At 35.8% G+C, this 17230-nt stretch overlaps 1 protein-coding gene across 2 annotated transcripts; it reads right to left on the bottom strand.

Annotated features, from left to right (window-relative positions):
- Positions 1-800: 800 nt before the first annotated feature.
- Positions 801-16745, bottom strand: LOC137399663 (serine/threonine-protein phosphatase 5-like). Of its 2 annotated transcripts, none has more exons than XM_068085848.1 (12): positions 16564-16745; positions 15232-15401; positions 15029-15100; positions 13525-13678; positions 12865-12986; positions 9231-9395; positions 8824-8929; positions 8503-8645; positions 7639-7726; positions 3046-3265; positions 1021-1102; positions 801-930 (listed from the first exon to the last, which is right to left on the bottom strand). In XM_068085848.1, the coding sequence occupies exons 1-12, from the start codon at positions 16643-16645 to the stop codon at positions 871-873; spliced, it is 1464 nt and encodes a 487-aa protein (XP_067941949.1). In that variant the 5' UTR covers positions 16646-16745; the 3' UTR covers positions 801-870. The 2 variants fall into 2 exon arrangements, with proteins under 2 accessions (XP_067941949.1, XP_067941950.1); XM_068085849.1 differs by having other exon boundaries at positions 16493-16628.
- Between the last annotated feature and the right edge of the window lie 485 nt (positions 16746-17230).

Genomic DNA, 17230 nt, shown 5'->3' with positions numbered 1-17230 from the left:
CCCTTCATTGTATCTATCCATCTCTCTCTCCTACTCTGCTGGAGATTGATGAACGACAGCACTATCATAAGATAGTTTGATACAATGAGCGGGTTTTTTCTAATTTTTAGATAAAATTCTGCTCGAGAGGATAAAGGAATCATTCAACCAAATGAGATTCTCACCAAAGGATTTTAACTACTATTAGTCTAGGTGTATTTTTTGTTTTATGCTATTTTTATGTATTTTCTAATGTGCACGTGTTATAACTTACCGGTACATCCATGCATATTGTTCTCTGAATTTACAGAAAATTTAGTATTGTTTGACATTGTTTTACATGTTTGTAATCGTCATCTAACAGGCTTTGCTCATCACAAACGTTCAATAACTCTCTTTTCTGGTTAACCTTCAAGTCTCTATATTAGTCTAGAATATCTTTATTTTCTATGTTATTCTTTTTGGCGGATTTTTAGATCTGAATTTCTTATCTCTAACTAATTAGACATCCATTCATTATAGGTTTTGTGTGGTAATAACATCTTTCTTGTATTGGAAACACTAGTAAACCAATAGCAAACAGTTCATTCATTTGACAGTTGATATGAATAGCAAAACTAATGATTGTATATGTCTTGTCACTAGTTATTGACAACTAGTAATAGAATCAATGCTAAAAATCATCATTCAATGATGGCGACTTCATTGATCAATACCGGTGAAGAACCTCAATTTAGAGATGTGATGGAAGCCATAAACTTGAGCAGCTGCATACATAGACCATATGTAGATTTTAGCATGACTCTGATGATAAAAAGGAAGCCGTGTAACAAAGGTTTCAGATCGGAGATACGACTGGCATCAAGGTTGAGTGGTGGTGATGTGTGTTGATCATGAGAGCATGCTTAACAAGGGGTTCGCGTAGGCCATTGGGCGAACATTCGGATGAGACTGAAACAGAGGAGATAGAAGTCAATCATTGCATCATGACCAGACTATACTACTGTAGAAATCATATAACTCTAAGTAGAATTAACTTACCACAGCTTCATAGGAGGTATAATTAGGTTTAAGGTCACCACCAGTCAGCGTGATGAAAGCTCCTTTATTGCCCATTGTATCGCTGTAACACAGATCGCAATGTCATTAGAGTAACTAACATGACTATAATTAATATTAGTGTACAACAGGCACAATCAGATGAGAATTATAACTCTCAAGGGATTTGAATGACAGTGTGGAGTATGTCTCCAACTAACCATACAATTTACTACAGCCACTACCTTATGGGTCACAACCGATATCACAAAATAGCAGTGTGAACAGCATTACAGTAACACTAACATGAAAATACTGCAATGACTAGCGTGACAGTGAGATTACTCTTGTGAGGTTAACACAACAGGATGAATAGTATCAGTGAATTGCTAATATGTCATTGAGAGGGCTGCCGTGAGTGAGTGAGAGGGCTACCGTGAGTGAGTGAGAGGGCTGCCGTGAGTGAGTGAGAGGGCTGCCGTGAGTGAGTGAGAGGGCTGCCGTGAATGAGTGAGAGGGCTGCCGTGAATGAGTGAGAGGGCTGCCGTGAATGAGTGAGAGGGCTGCCGTGAGTGAGTGGGCTGCCGTGAGTGAGTGGGCTGCCGTGAGTGAGAGGGCTGCCGTGAGTGAGTGGGCTGCCGTGAGTGAGTGAGAGGGCTGCCGTGAGTGAGTGAGAGGGCTGCCGTGAGTGAGTGAGACGCTGCCGTGAGTGAGTGAGACGCTGCCGTGAGTGAGTGAGACGCTGGAGTGAGTGAGACGCTGCCGTGAGTGAGTGAGACGCTGCCGTGAGTGAGTGAGACGCTGCCGAGAGTGAGTGAGACGCTGCCGAGAGTGAGTGAGACGCTGCCGTGAGTGGGTGAGACGCTGCCGTGAGTGAGTGAGACGCTGCCGTGAGTGAGTGAGACGCTGCCGAGAGTGAGTGAGACGCTGCCGTGAGTGAGTGAAACGCTGCCGTGAGTGAGTGAGACGCTGCCGAGAGTGAGTGAGACGCTGCTGAGAGTGAGTGAGACGCTGCCGTGAGTGAGTGAGACGCTGCCGTGAGTGAGATGCTGGTGTGAGTGAGATGCTAGTGTGAGTGAGATGCTGCCGTGAGTGAAATGCTGCTGTGAGTGAGATGCTGCAGTGAGTGAGTGAGATGCTGCAGTGAGTGAGATGCTGCTGTGAGTGAGATGCTGGTGTGAGTGAGATCCTGCCATTAAAGAATAATTGACACGAACAGCTTTCATTGTTGTGTCATAGGTAAATCAGACACACTGATTCCGATTTTGCACTTGAAATAAAGATTGGTTCACTAACTTTTAAAGCCATTTTTGTTATTAAAGGCTTTTTACAGCGATTCAATATTAGTGTCACAAACGACACAATCCACACAATAAATAGCCCCACCCATAAATATCTTGTACAGGTTATAGCGATGATGTATAGGTTGACCGATAACGTTCTAATAGACATTCAGCCTATTAAACATCTTGTAACAAGCTACAAGCAATATTAAATAGCCTATCTTACTTTTCCAAAAAGAGCAAGATTATTTGGAAGGCTGAATTTAGAGAGTAATGGGTTTTAAGACACCCATCTCTGTCATTCTAGATCAAACCAAACATTCCCAACCTCGGTCTCTAAAAAGCTAGGCTGTGTCACATATTTATGGGCGGGGCTTGTTGTGTCGATTGTGTTTTTTGAGACACTGATATTGAATCGCCCTAAAAAAGCAAAATGACTGTGAAGGTAATCTTTACATGTATTTTGAGTACCAAATCAAAACAAATACAAAACAATGAAAGCTGTTCATGACAGTCAGTCTTTAATGCGACTACTATTACAGTGAGAGGAATGCAGCAGTAACTAAAAGTATTTGGCAGGAACTTAGCAGTTCAGTGCAGAAAATATAGCAGCTCAACACAAATCATGAGCTACTATAAAGTTATATTAGAGAAACATACGACACTTGACCTATTATGAACAGCAACCAGCAGTTGAGCACAGTTCTAATCAATGCACAAATGACGCATTGCAGAAACTGCTTACCAATAATTCGGGGCAGAAAAAATGGTGATACACTTTCCAGAATGCATCTCTTCATAGCCTTCATGCTTGACCTCGTGGCTTCGGATGACATAATCTAGCTTGTTCTCTTTAAGAAACTTATGAGTGACATCCGGCCCAAACTGGATGCCAACGCCCCTCTTACTCGGAGATCTCCCAGGTTGGGGCTGAGGATCAGACCAGAGCAGGTCACACATAGCCCCTTCAAATAGACAGCTCACATCTAAACTGTGCTAATCAAAGCGAAGACAACTACCATAACATCCCGGCTCAACACAGTAATAACAATCTTTACAGGAGGTGTGACAGTTTGCAAAATGGCTGCACGACAAAAAACTTTACTTCAATCAAGAACAAGTTCCATGTAAATTAAATTTATAATTATTCACAAGTGAGTAATAACACAAGTCAATTCCAAAAGGTAAGACTTTTCACACTAATTACATAACCAACCATCTACAGGACTAACTAACAAATTTAATTCTCCGATGAACTTTGTTTAGGATAGCATAATATTTGTTATGAAAACAAATTTTATACTAGTAACTTAGGAGTCTAAGATCATCAGCTGCGCCGATAAGGCACAGAGAATAGGTATCCCAGCAATTGTTCCCAAATATCTAGAAGCGTCGATCGGTGCAGGTTTGAGAGTATCAGGCTACGAGGTGAAAAGTTGCCGGTTCTAATCCCGTTGAAAGCATTTTTTCCTAATCTTTGAGCGCAGCTCGGACAGACACGGCTTTTGCGATGATAAAGATTAAAAAAGTCCATTTTGTCATTATGAGTCTGTCTGTTTGTCTGTGTAATTGTTATGAGTTTCCACATTTCTTGCTGATTCCAACTTCACATGCAAATGCTTGTGAAGACCTTCTAGCAGGTCGCAAAAAGTATTTGGTTTTAAAACTACATTTGCTTCCTGAGAACCCGCCACTTAAACACCAACTTATGGACTATCAGATTGAAAAAGAAAGACACCCAGGGCTTCACCGAGCTACTCACTAATATAATAATGGTCGCAGTGTGATTCAAACTACTTCTACTGATACACATGGCTAAGGAGTCTACATATAAGTCTATCACTGTCTTTATCGCATTGCTATTGCAATAGCACAAAATTTTGTAACATTTATGATAGGATGAATTTGTGTTTTGTTTTTATGAAACTTATTTAAATATTACCGAAATTAGCACATGCAAAGTCCCTCATTTAGCCATACAAAAAACATGAAAACAAATTAATTTTTTCGTAATGCATAAAACTAGCAATTAAAATGCATGGTTGCCAACATTTCAAAAGCCAATTGCGCAAAAGTTCACCAATCTTTTATTGTTTTTGGCATCAATGGCAGTATAACAAAACTTATTATTGTATGCAGCTCTTGAAATATTTTGTCATACACTCAATGAATATATAACAGCAACAGAGTAATGAGAACATATTTTACAAAAAAGATTCAGGATACAGAATTTTATTTCAGGGTAATTTTTATGTAAAATATTTTTTAATTTCCCAGCATTTGTGCGAGCGAGCAGTAGCCCAGCCAAAGACAAATATTAGCCAGTTTTACTATAGCTATGTAGCTGACCACCTAATCTTTCACAGAAAATCGTCCTGCTATTATCAATGTATTTTATTAACAAGCCAGTTTTATATTGAAAGTTTATGTATGACCTAGATAGCCTAATATGAGTCACCAAAACAAACCCTACTACTGATGACTGTGGGTATGAGAAAACAAATCCTACTACCGATACGATTGTGGTATGAGAAGACAAATCCTACGACTGGTACGATTGTGAATATGAGGCTGTCTGTATAAGACACATTGCTGAAAAAATCAATGTTACATGTGTGACTGGCTGTTTATCATCGAAACTCTGTATTTAAATATGTTGAGTCTGCAAGGTTTCTTACTATTAAGTTTTGAATTTCATTTATATCAACCTGGTTCGACTATTAAATAAACAACTTGCATAACCTCCTATTTTAGCTGCTTACAAGCATAAAACATTCCCATGTTTAATGTTTATGCGCTTATATGAAGCATTGCACAGACAGTTGTGTAAATACATCGCAGCATTTGAGCGTAGCACTGCTCAAATTGGAGGTAAGAGAAGACAACTCTAAATTTAGATCAACTACGCAAAACTTCCTCAGCTGACAGCCCGCAAGTCTGGTTGCTAAGGAAACTAAGAAGCACCTTTAAAGAACCAATCAAATCAGATCAATCATAAACAGCTTCAACTTCCTGCAGTCCGGTTCGTTCGACAAACTAATGCCACCTTTACAGCAATTTTTGGGCACAGAGAATTACGTTACACTAACAAAAAAGATTATCAACATTGAAGGAGGTATCTGACAGCAGTTGTGCACTCCTAGCAGACCAAACTCAGTTCTGAGGCTTACCACCCTAGCAATTCGCTTTAACCGGCAAAAACCCAGTTCAAACTGAGCTAGAGGTTGTCAGGTAGTGGTCTGTTCTACCATAGATGTCTTGCCATGACTAACTTCTGTACTCATTGAAAATAGCCATCTTAAATGTGTGTATAATAATAGTCCGTGAACGTGTACCGTATCTGTAGAAAGGATTAGCAGACACTTAAAAATGAAGGATGCATCATGGCCCAAGTAGGATATTCCAAAAGTGTTCTAAACAGCTGAATATTTCACCCTATGAGAGCAATGCAAAAATGCAAAAGTCGAATGCTTAAAGGTTGACTTGCAACAAAATTCACATTACAGTTATTTGGTATCAAAAGATTCACCATGTCTTACTCTGTTGTGTTGTAGGTGCAAAATATGTGGGAATGTTAGCACAAGCTCTTAAAAGCTAAAAAACGAACAGTTAATCGCAGCCACAAAGACCGCCGTAGTTTGGATTCTCTTTCCAAAACGGCTCAAATGTGACGTAGTTGTGGTAGATGGTTTCTGTTTACACTTTCATGCAACCTTATTCGTCGAAATATTTTCACAAATATACTTCACGCATTCAATAAAACCATGTCTATTGTTCTTACGCGTCTATTTTATCGTCATTGTAATGCTGTCACTTTTAGCAGTGATATCTTATAACTTACCGTAAAAATTCATTTAATTTTTTAACCTTACCTCGAAGGAGTACATATCATTGTCTGGTAATCAAGACGAGCCTGTTGGTCACCCGTGATAAACGGAAAGTGCTGTAGAAATTATTCGCGAATTATGGGTCACATGATCAGATTACGACTAGACGATTAGACCAAGCCGAAACAAAACTGTAAAGTAGCGAGCATCTATATTTGATACGGGGTCTTCGGTAAAACCCGAAGTGTTTGTCATAAACTAGTGCTACGATAAGTTTTATATTGAGCTGTTTATTGGCTTTTCAATTCATGTGAGAACATCACGTGACAAGACAATAACCAAACTGTAATGACTACGTCAGAGAAATAAAGAGATTCCAATCTACGGCGGCTTTTCGTTTCTGAGCTTTTAAGAGCTTGTAATCACATTTCCACATATTTGGCACCTACAACACAACAGAGTAAGACATGGTGAATCTTTTGATACCAAATAACTGTAATGTGAATTTTGTTGCAAGTCAACTTTTAAGTACGAGCAGCGCAAAATAAGAGTTTACAGGAGTTATTTGAACCAAATGGTTGTTGATAATGCAAGCTAAAAGTTGGAATATGAACCATTATTTCGGGGAAGCTGCCACTATCGTATGTGGTGAGCATGATGAACATGACCTGGTGTAGTACATCAAGCAAATGTTTTGCATGGAGTTTTCTATTATTTCAATAAGTGAGACTTATGAAAGTGAAGCGCAAAAGGCAAAGCCAAGAGATGGTTAAGCGAAAAGAATTAAAAATCTTTAAACTCAATGTAAAGTTAAACAAAAACTTTTACTGCAAAAGCATAGACTCCTTTTTTCGTCATTATTTTTGCCACCAAAAACATGACTATCACGTTTAAAGATAAAAAATGCATTTTTTTTCAGCAACCTTGACCCCATTGGCCGCATTCATCCGTTGCTAAGGTAAGACAGCTATATTGTATCTTTCTTTTATATAATCTAACTTGTTCTTTGCTTTTAGCATGCATTGGTCAAGTATATACAGACCTTTATCATTTCAAATAATTATTTTCTCCCTAATTTACAACGATAACATGGTGTTTAGTCAGGTCTATAATGCATTAACTTGATTTCAGTTATTTTAAATTAGATTAATTCATCTGACATACAAGTTGATCGATATACAAGTTTCATCACCAAATGAACATAACTCGTGTATTGAGACTGTACATTGGCGTGGAGCTAGTTTTCTCCTAGTACGCTGTATCGCCCGATAGCTCATTTTATGAAGGAATACGATGCGAGCTTGCTTTAAGCTCGCATCGTTCTATCAGTAATTGAACCCTAGATATAACAAACACCCTAGATAAGTTGCAAACACAATCTGGCAACATCTGTGAAATTCAATCCTGATTTAAAAAGACTAGTGGCTATCTACACTATACAAGTTTATTGGAAAGATTACAAAGCTACAAGGGAAGACAATCACATTATCTGCCTAAACATGAAGTCTTACCACTCTCGGGAGGCTGACGATTTCTTTCGAGTGTCCTGAGGCTGTCCAAAGTGGCTCCATCCTCTGAGAAGAGTCCACCATGCATTACCTGTGCACATTAGTTACATTAATCCTGATAAATATAACATACAGAAATATCTAAAAATACAAAGTTAATGTAGTCCAATATATTTTGGTATGTTGAAACCCTTGTATGTTGAAACCCTTGTATGTTGAAACCCTTGTATGTTGAAACCCTTGTATGTTGAAACCCTTGTATGTTGAAACCCTAGTATGTTGGAGTAACTATTCTTATGAAATGTCACCGCATTTTATTTACTCCATTTTACAGCCTGACAAGCAGCAATAAATACTGAATGTAACTGCATAAAGCATTCAAATAAATGCACTATGTAAACCATGTAAGTCCAGCATATGTTTCATTATACTAAAACTAGTCTCATAACTATATCCTCATTTTTAACAGACTTACTTGTAGTGTATCTTCACTCTATTATACCAAAAATAGAATAACTTACATCATCAATGAATCGAACAACAAACTATCAGCAATGAAAAATAAGACTTAAGCTAAATTCACTATGGCAAAGTACATCAACAAGTTGCATGTGTATGCTTCTTATTGAACTGGAGTTGTCTATCTCAAAATAACTTGAATCTGTATTGTTAGCAAGAGTTGTTTGTCTTCAAGATTGGTAATAGTTGAAGCAATAATAACAATAACAATAACTTAATAATAATAACAGTTGAAGTCCTATAAAACATAAGTTATTTTGAGTCTTTGGAAACATTCACATGATTCAAATAAGAACACAACGGTTTTCTGGTGTTCTCCTAAGCGCTGAGATATTGGAAACAACGAACCAGTATTCGACCTTCTATACAGTGACACAGGGGCAGCCAGTTGAAGATCTCTGTATATAAATCCACCATCTTTGATGAGTATTTTGACTTAACCTCTCCCTCGAACCCATACATCTGGTTCATGTTGACACTTTCATGATTACCTAAAATATCACAGTTGTACTAAGTTTCCATATAGATAGTATGAAGGCGCTATATAGAATATCTATTCCATATAATTATAGTGTTGCGATACCTGGGTATCTGTGAATTACAGTTTTGAATCCTTTAAGTAAGAAATGGTGTGTGGTAGTTAAATGAAAGTAGGTAAATCCTACATACCTCTGGACATATAAAACCTGTCAGGATAGAGCAGCTTGTAACCAAACAAGGTAAGAATGCACTCAACCGAGAATGATCCTCTGTCAACAAAATCTCCATTGAATAGCTATTATTGGCTAAGGAAGGTGGTAAAATTTACAAGAGGAGGCAATTCTAACCATCTTAAAATTGATTGTAGTCATTTTACGGAAAACCTATACAGTAAAGTGAGAAAACAAAAAATAGACAGAGAGTACTAAAAATAAACAGAGAGTACTAAAAATAGACAGAGAGTATTAAAAATAGACAGAGAGTATTAAAAATAAACCGAGAACAGTTGGAGTAGAATAAGAGTAAGAAGGATAGATTAAAAGCAGTAATGACAGATGAAGTAAGAGATAGACATTAAAGTAGTGTGATAAGGATACGTAAGGATTATCAGCGGATGGCCTTCCATTCAACTGAAATATATTTAATAGATCATAGAATTGCCCGTGAATATCGCCGCATACTGTGAACTTTGTGTCGAGAGGAACGGAGATGTCGACCAGAGATGGCTGTGTCTGAAGATATTTCTTTATGGCTATCATGATCTGTGAAAAACCAAAAGCCTCCTAAACTGTCAGAACAACACTTTCAGATTATGTATCAAATATTCTCAATTCAAGTTTGCAAATGAATAAGTAGGTATGGTATTATGTTCATACGTTTTATTCAACGAACTTAAGATATGTGCAATAAAACACTGCAGTGGTTACTCATAGCTAAATGATTTGTACACTCGCTACCTATAGAAGAAAATCAAACAAAAGGCTATACATATGTTGTAGTCTTTTATTTTCAAATAATATGTTCTCCAAAGTTTTCAGTCGTGGATATATCATGTTTTCACATTAATCAATGTAAACTATAGTGAGAAATAAAAAACTTACACTAGTACCAATATGACCAATTTACAAGTCTTAAAAACTATCATTTATTCTGGATTTTTAATAACCTTTACCAGCATCAGGACAGGATGCTTAATTGTGTGGGTAACTCGTGTGAATACCTTTTTGCAAGTTTTATTACAGCATTTGAACCACTTATCTTTTGAATATAATAGTATACCTGAGCATCATTAGAAAGTTAGAGGCTTGCTCTAAACAAGTAGTAAATCACTCAAGCTGTAGAAGCGGTCAGCTAACCACACTAAGGGACACTAAAAAGCCCAAAACTACAGTAGCACTCTCATCTTTTTCTCAGGCATTTTCTGAAGGAAGAAGGGAGAAGAAGGGCTAATCGGAACGGCTAATTATAGTTCAGGACCATCCAAACTCAACCATGTTTCACCAGTTGTTTCAACAAGCGTCAAAATTTTAAGAATAATACAGGAAATAGTCCAAAATACAACCATGAGACAGCAAGATTCTACTCTCAGCTACATTGATAGTGCCAAAACTTGAACACAACTTCTGTACAGATCAAACATAGTCTTACTTGATATAACACATTGATTTGGGTTATTTATTTTTAAAAAATTGTTGGAAATAAATTCTTGAGAGTCACAAAATCACAACGAGCATTGTTAAAAGTACTATAGACTATAAATTCCCCTGTCATGCAGCCCACGACTAAAGTGATAATGGAAAAAGAAAGGGTACTGCTGGTTGAGAAATGCAATATTAGCAGTCAAATGGCACTGCAGTGCAATAGGAGAACTGCAATGGTAGCTGCAATGGTAGCTGTGATGTACTGGGTGTTATTATGTACAACAAACAGCAATAATGAAAGGAAAAGATGATATGTTTATATCTTTCCCCTGCAATAGGAGAAATGCAATATTAGAGGTAAAATGGCAAGCTGCTGTGTAATATACACAGGCTGGGGGGCTGTATATCATTGGTCATAGCAACCAATATCAAGAAGTTGTGATATTGATCTATATTTCTGTTTTTATATCTAAAAAAATAATGTTGAATTTAAAAATGTAAACAGATTTTAGCTGGTATTTAGATTTTAACATATTGCACACCATCGGTCACTATATACTTCGATCTTGTAAATTCGAATGATTATTCTTATAACTAAATCTTATAAAATCAAATAATTATTCTTACAATTAAATATTGTAATAATCAAATGACTTCGCAAAAAAAATTTATTTTTACTTAACATATAACAACAGTTACCATTTTAACTTTCAAATTTCATCTCATGAGAAAAGTGTTTTGTGTAGTTGAAATAAATTAAGAGAGAAAATAAAAACAACTGTAAAGGTTGTCAAACTTTTTAAAACTACTAACTTTTAAATTTCATATCATGAAAGAAGTGTTTTGTTGAAATAAATTAGGAGAAAAAATAAAACTGTAAAGGTTTTGAAATGTAAAATAATTAGCAATTAATGTAAATAAAGCCTGCTTCTCTAAGATTACAGTGAAAAATAATTTGTTATACAATGATATATTTTTAATGCGTTTTAGCGTTTCAGTGCAAATATTGTATAGATTGGTATTGAAACCCATAGTAATTAACTAATGCAAACACACCTGGTAAAAATCATCAAAATTTTATATACAAAAATAGTACTTAGTAAGAAAACAATATTTTAACCTCAGTAACGACTAGTGCTGCACGATATCTTTGCATGTACATTCGATTATTTGGTCTCAAAATGTTGAAAAATATCGAATATTGGAGTTGTCTTCTCTCGATATGTAGTGTTGGATTTTAACATGAACGATATGAGAGGATATGGGTTAATATCGGTTGAAAACAGGAGTTGTCCCCTCCTTACAATAAGAAGAACAGACAACTCCATTTTTGCAAAATAAAATCGGCCGATATTTCAATAAAATATCAGTTTCAATATTCATATCGACTTGAAAACTGACCAAATATAAAATCATCTACTGAAATATATCGTCATATCGAATTATATCGTGTTATCGTGCAGCACTAGTAACGACACCTACCTACCAGTAAGTTTAGTGTATTTAGTGGTTATGTGCAAAAAAATGTAATATTACAATCTACTACGTGCAGTATGTACTGAGTGAAGTACTTACCTTCGAGACAGATATATAACATAAACGTTGAATTTACCTACTGGTAAACGAATTTAGCTTACTAAACACATACTTTCAAGCTAAGTTTTAGTATGTATTTTATTAAACTAAACTTTAACTTTGTCATAGGCTAAAATTTTATCCCTTATTGTTTTCGAATTCGTTTTTACTATAACTTGTAAGAACTAAGGAATAACGCTGAACTAAAATAGCGAGCATCATATATCTCTTTCAAGAATTGTCGGACAGACTTCGGCAAAGAGCATTACAGCATTTTTGTTATTTCGTCGTAATCAATACACCAACTGCCAAATTTTAACTTATTGAGAACTTTTTGTTGATATCATAGGGCTGAAAAAAGTTGAAAAAAATTTGTCCGCCTATGGGGAGAACGAAAAAAACATCGTGATCTATATAGTAAGGCGAAAAAATCTTATAACAGGAGCATCGCGACCCGAGAACACACTGTATAAATTGATAATTTAGCGGGTGAACTTGTGAAAAGGGTATGCGTTATATATTAAGAGCAATGGGAATGGTAAAAAAGGCTTAGCCTTGTGGTTAGGTTCACATGTTTACAATGGTGCAGTTGCAATATTCATGAGTTCAAACCCAGTACCAAACACATTGTTCATTCTTAAATTTTAATCGTTACAGCCGGACAGATGAACAATGACCAACTGAGATTGAGATCCGTGGAAATACCTTAGAAAACCACATGCACAACTGTAAGCTGAGCAATGCATGAGTGCAGACGGGGTGAGAGAGAAAATCGATAGAACCTAATTCTGATCAAGTTTAAACTAAGTTAAATAAGTTTATAGTTTTACACATTTTTTTTCAATTTTTTGCTTTTCATCTTTTCACGTTTACTTACAAAAATGTGATGCATTGATTCAAGCCTACTGACAGCATATCCTACCTAGTGAGTATCTTGTATACACACAGCGTATAATACTGCCTGGTGAGCACCTCACACTCCTGTTAAGGGTCATACCGGCCACAAAGCGCATACCTGATAAGCATATTTTTGGTGTAGTTTCTTTTGATCTTTAAAGGCGGTGAGGAGGTCATTCATAAAGTCTTCAGTAACTTGTCCGTTCTCCAGGTGTGGACCATCATATTCGTTTGGCACTTCTGCAATGGAAATATACCTATCAAAGCGGGAATTGGAGCCAACAAACTAAACAGTTTACCGGATAAAGTTCAGTTACATGCAATTAACCTGTGTGCATTATATAAATACAGATACCTCTTCAAAAGAATATACAACATGTGCTGAAACAACTCATTCCCTTAAAACACTCTATAATGTAAAAAATTTACCAGAATATAAATGACCACATTAGCATATTTATACTTTTCAAAAAATATTTAGACAAAGTTGGGTGCTAGCGAATTTGCGTTGGAATAGCAAACTCAATTGTGAAAACAATATCACACTTGTAATTAACAGAAAATATTTGTCTAGATAGAGATGCTAAGTGTGACTAGGCCTTGACTAACATCATAGTTATTACTCACTAAATTTTTATTACGATATGATATCCTTAATATGATATTGGGTATCCCTAATGTAACCACAATGAGTAAAATCGATCCTAGTTTTGGTTTAGAACTAGAGAACTGATGGTTCCTGCTGTGAAATAACTACTGTACCATATGCTAGCCTTACTCATGTTCTCAAGAGTAGATTCAACTTCCAAAGCGAGATCAACGGTCTTCGCTTCAACAGCTATTGCTCTCTGAAATGCTATTTGATTCACAAGTTTTTGGCACTCTTTGTATTTTGCTTTGGCATCTTTATCATTTGGCCTGGCTTTATGAACCTGTTCAACAATTAATAGACACATACAATAGACACATACAATAGACACATACAATAAACACATACAATAGACACATACGATAGACACGTATGATAGACACGTACAATAGAGACGTACGATAGGCACGTGCGATAGACACGTACGATAGACACGTACGATAGACACGTACAATAGACGCGTACAATAGACACGTACACAAGACACGTACAATAGACACGTACATTAGACACGTACAATAGACACGTACAATAAACACGTACAATAGACACATACAATAGACACATACAATAGACACATACAATATACACATACAATAAACGCATACAATAGACATAGACACATATCATAGACACATACAATAGACACATACAATAGACACATACAATAGACACATACAATAGACACATACATTAGACACATAGAATAGACACATACGATAGACACATACAATAGGCACATAAAATAGAGACACATATAATAGACACATACATTAGACACATACAATAGACACATAAAATAGACACATACAATAGACACATACATTAGACACATAGAATAGACACATACGATAGACACACACAATAGGCACATAAAATAGAGACACATATAATAGACACATACATTAGACACATACAATAGACACATAAAATAGACACATACAATAGACACATACAATAGACACATACAATAGACACATAGAACAAACACATAGAATGAGCGCAAAGAAAGAACTAGAGATCGATTAAAGATGAACTTAGATAAAATTGTAGTAATTTATCAGAAAGTATCAGAATGTATAAGTATTTTCTTATTATTTGCGATTGTTTTTGATGTTTGAGGTGATCTGACTACCAAGATGTGTACAGATTAAAATCGATAAAACGCATTCCTAGTTGACGAACAAAATGACGTTCCGAGTTGTTATCATTGCGATAGTTGACATCGGCTATCGCGTTCAAGTTTAAACGCTAAACTTCTCCATTATGTCAGATTTTATGATCCTATAGAAGTCATATCGCTTTTGTTTGATCTTAGCATTTTAATCCTGCTCAAGTTTCATCAATTTTTATCTTAAAACATTTTAAAGATCAGACCACCTCAAACATCAAAAACAATCGCAAATGATGGAAAAATACCGATACTTTCTGATAAAAATTTTAAAAACCTTATACAACTTGATTTTTAAGCATTTTTCCTCAAAAAAACAACACTATTCAAAAACTACATACGCTGCAACTACAACACATAAAATAGTTTGTAAGCTAGCAAACAAAGGAGCAGTGCCTCTACATGTAAGTGTAGTAAGGTAACAATTCGGTAGCTCCTAACCCATTAATAATAATCACATACTGCTTCAAAATCCTTGAGTGCGAGCTTGAACTTTCCGAGCGCCATGTTAGCGCATGCTCGACGATAGTACGCCTACAACAGATGTTTAAACGTAAACGACTGACAAAATGACCTCTTTTTATGTATGCAAATTGCGTGCATCCGAAAGTGATTTTCGCATGCCAGGATATGCAGAGTCATAACAATACGTAGAATAAAAATACCTTGAGAAATGTACGATCGAGTTGGAGGGCTTTGCTTGCGTCTGAGAGAGCATAACCAAAACATTCAATCTTAATATAAGCGAATGCTCGATTTCCATAATATGCAGGAACATTGGGATTTAAATCTATAGCCTGGGTGTAGAAATCTATGGCTTGTTCATAATTCTGACCTGAAATCAATGTATTATAAACAATGCAATTTAATGCCCCATATACAAAAAGGGAGACAATACTAATGAATGAAAGTGACAATAGGTTAAAACACAACTTTGGGCACTATCTTGAATCGATCTAAATTTAATTAAAGTTCATTTTGTGAATAGTCCAGCTTGTTTTAACTTAATCCACATTTCTTAAGAACAAATTATGATTTAATAAAGGGTATTTAAATGATTAACTATAAAATAATAACTACTATATTACACTAAATTTTAATTTACTTCATGTCTATTACTAAACTCTAAGAGACTGAATACTTCAGATTTTCATTGAATAAATTACTGAACCAGAAGCATAAAAACCAATGTTATGTTTCTCACATATGCAGAAAATGTCCACATTTTTATTGAAAATAGATCAAATGTCTAAAATGCTGATATGATTACTGTAAACCATAATCGGTCTAGTTAGTCATGCTGGTTCGAGAGCATCAACGTCAACACTGAAGTAGGTTCTAGGAGGTGCTGATATTCCATCATGTTTTTTATTCAGAAACATAGAAAGCAACAATTATACTTTTTACATTTAAATACCATAATGCCAAAAATAGATTAGATAATGATTTTGAAACTCCAATTTCGGTTTAGCAAAACAATCTAACATAACTCATATGAAGCCAAACTTATTTAGAGCTATATGCTTTTCATTAAATTCATGAAGGTTTGTACAAAGTGGTGAGCTACAACTGCGTAGACCAGTTAGATGTAGAGCTTATCCCAAGGTATAGGGCTGTCAACCAAATAGACAGAGTTGTTGTTATCCCTTATACCCATTGTTATCATGAACTTTCAACTGTAGCTAGATCATCTGCGGTGAGTTCATTCTGGAGACACTGCACAGTTTGTTCAAGCATTTGTAGTATATTATAAAATTCTAAATTTGGTACTCAAAGACCAGAAGTTTGTAATTACTGCGACAAGATACTATTTAAAACATTGGACATATGTTAAAAGCTGTCTTGTAACGATTTACATTAGCCAATAAAAACTACATGCATTCTTAAACTTCAACATTTGCTAACATCTCGCTACCCTCGACTTACTAATACGCGATGCATATGATTCTTGTACTGAACAGTTGATTTTACATGCACTGAGAAAAACTGAAACGCACTCTTAAAGTGCTCATTAGCTGTTTCTTTAAGCTTTTCGGCATTGTCTTGTGTTTGGGTATCCACGTCTGTTGCTTCTGTCATAACTATTCTTTACTTTAGCAATCGCTGACCGTATTGGAAGGTTTTGTATGAATGAATAAAAGATTGAATGAATGAACAAGTTTGATAACTACGCACGGATGTTCGCATGTTACCATGCAATGGCGACAATCACGGCTATCATAATTTGTAGTTACTAGATCCGGTTAAGATTAGCGATCCCGCTTGTGGTACTTAGTACTCGATGCTCTCGTACGCGCCCTGTTACTTTTTATCCTCGTGGCACGAAAGTTCGGTTGTATTAGGACATTCACATAACCAGATTATGATCAGATACTACCTATATTGCGTAGTATTAATCAAGATTTTTTGCTGTAGTTACTCTTTAGTGTGCCATTCATGGTAATAAATATGGTTTGTGCACGTAATAACATTAACGTCGTATCTTTATAAAGGGAAAGAAGGGCTAGTTCAGGGATGGACAAACTTTTTGACTTGCAGGTCGACTGTTAGTTAATTATGAGGATGATGATGAACTCTTTATTGATTAAAAATAATACATAAACGCAATGCTCCTTTTTGCGGGCCAAGATGAAAGATTAATATTTGAGAGTGTATTAATACCAT

Source organism: Watersipora subatra, chromosome 7 (genome assembly GCF_963576615.1).
Source record: "Watersipora subatra chromosome 7, tzWatSuba1.1, whole genome shotgun sequence".
Taxonomy (NCBI): Eukaryota; Metazoa; Bryozoa; class Gymnolaemata; order Cheilostomatida; family Watersiporidae; genus Watersipora; species Watersipora subatra.
Note: the sequence above shows the minus strand (reverse complement) of the source record. Positions and strands in the feature narration are given on the sequence as shown.

What these genes read in the sequence shown, in the direction of transcription:
- LOC137399663 (XM_068085848.1), bottom strand. Translation starts at nt 16,645, where the DNA reads ATGACAGAAGCAACAGACGTGGATACCCAAACACAAGACAATGCCGAA. An exon ending in TCGATCGTACATTTCTCAAG is followed by an intron (nt 15,101 to 15,231) that starts GTATTTTTATTC and finishes CATCTGTTGTAG; the next exon opens with GCGTACTATCGTCGAGCATG. An exon ending in GTATAGAAGGTCGAATACTG is followed by an intron (nt 7,727 to 8,502) that starts GTTCGTTGTTTC and finishes TAATGTGCACAG; the next exon opens with GTAATGCATGGTGGACTCTT.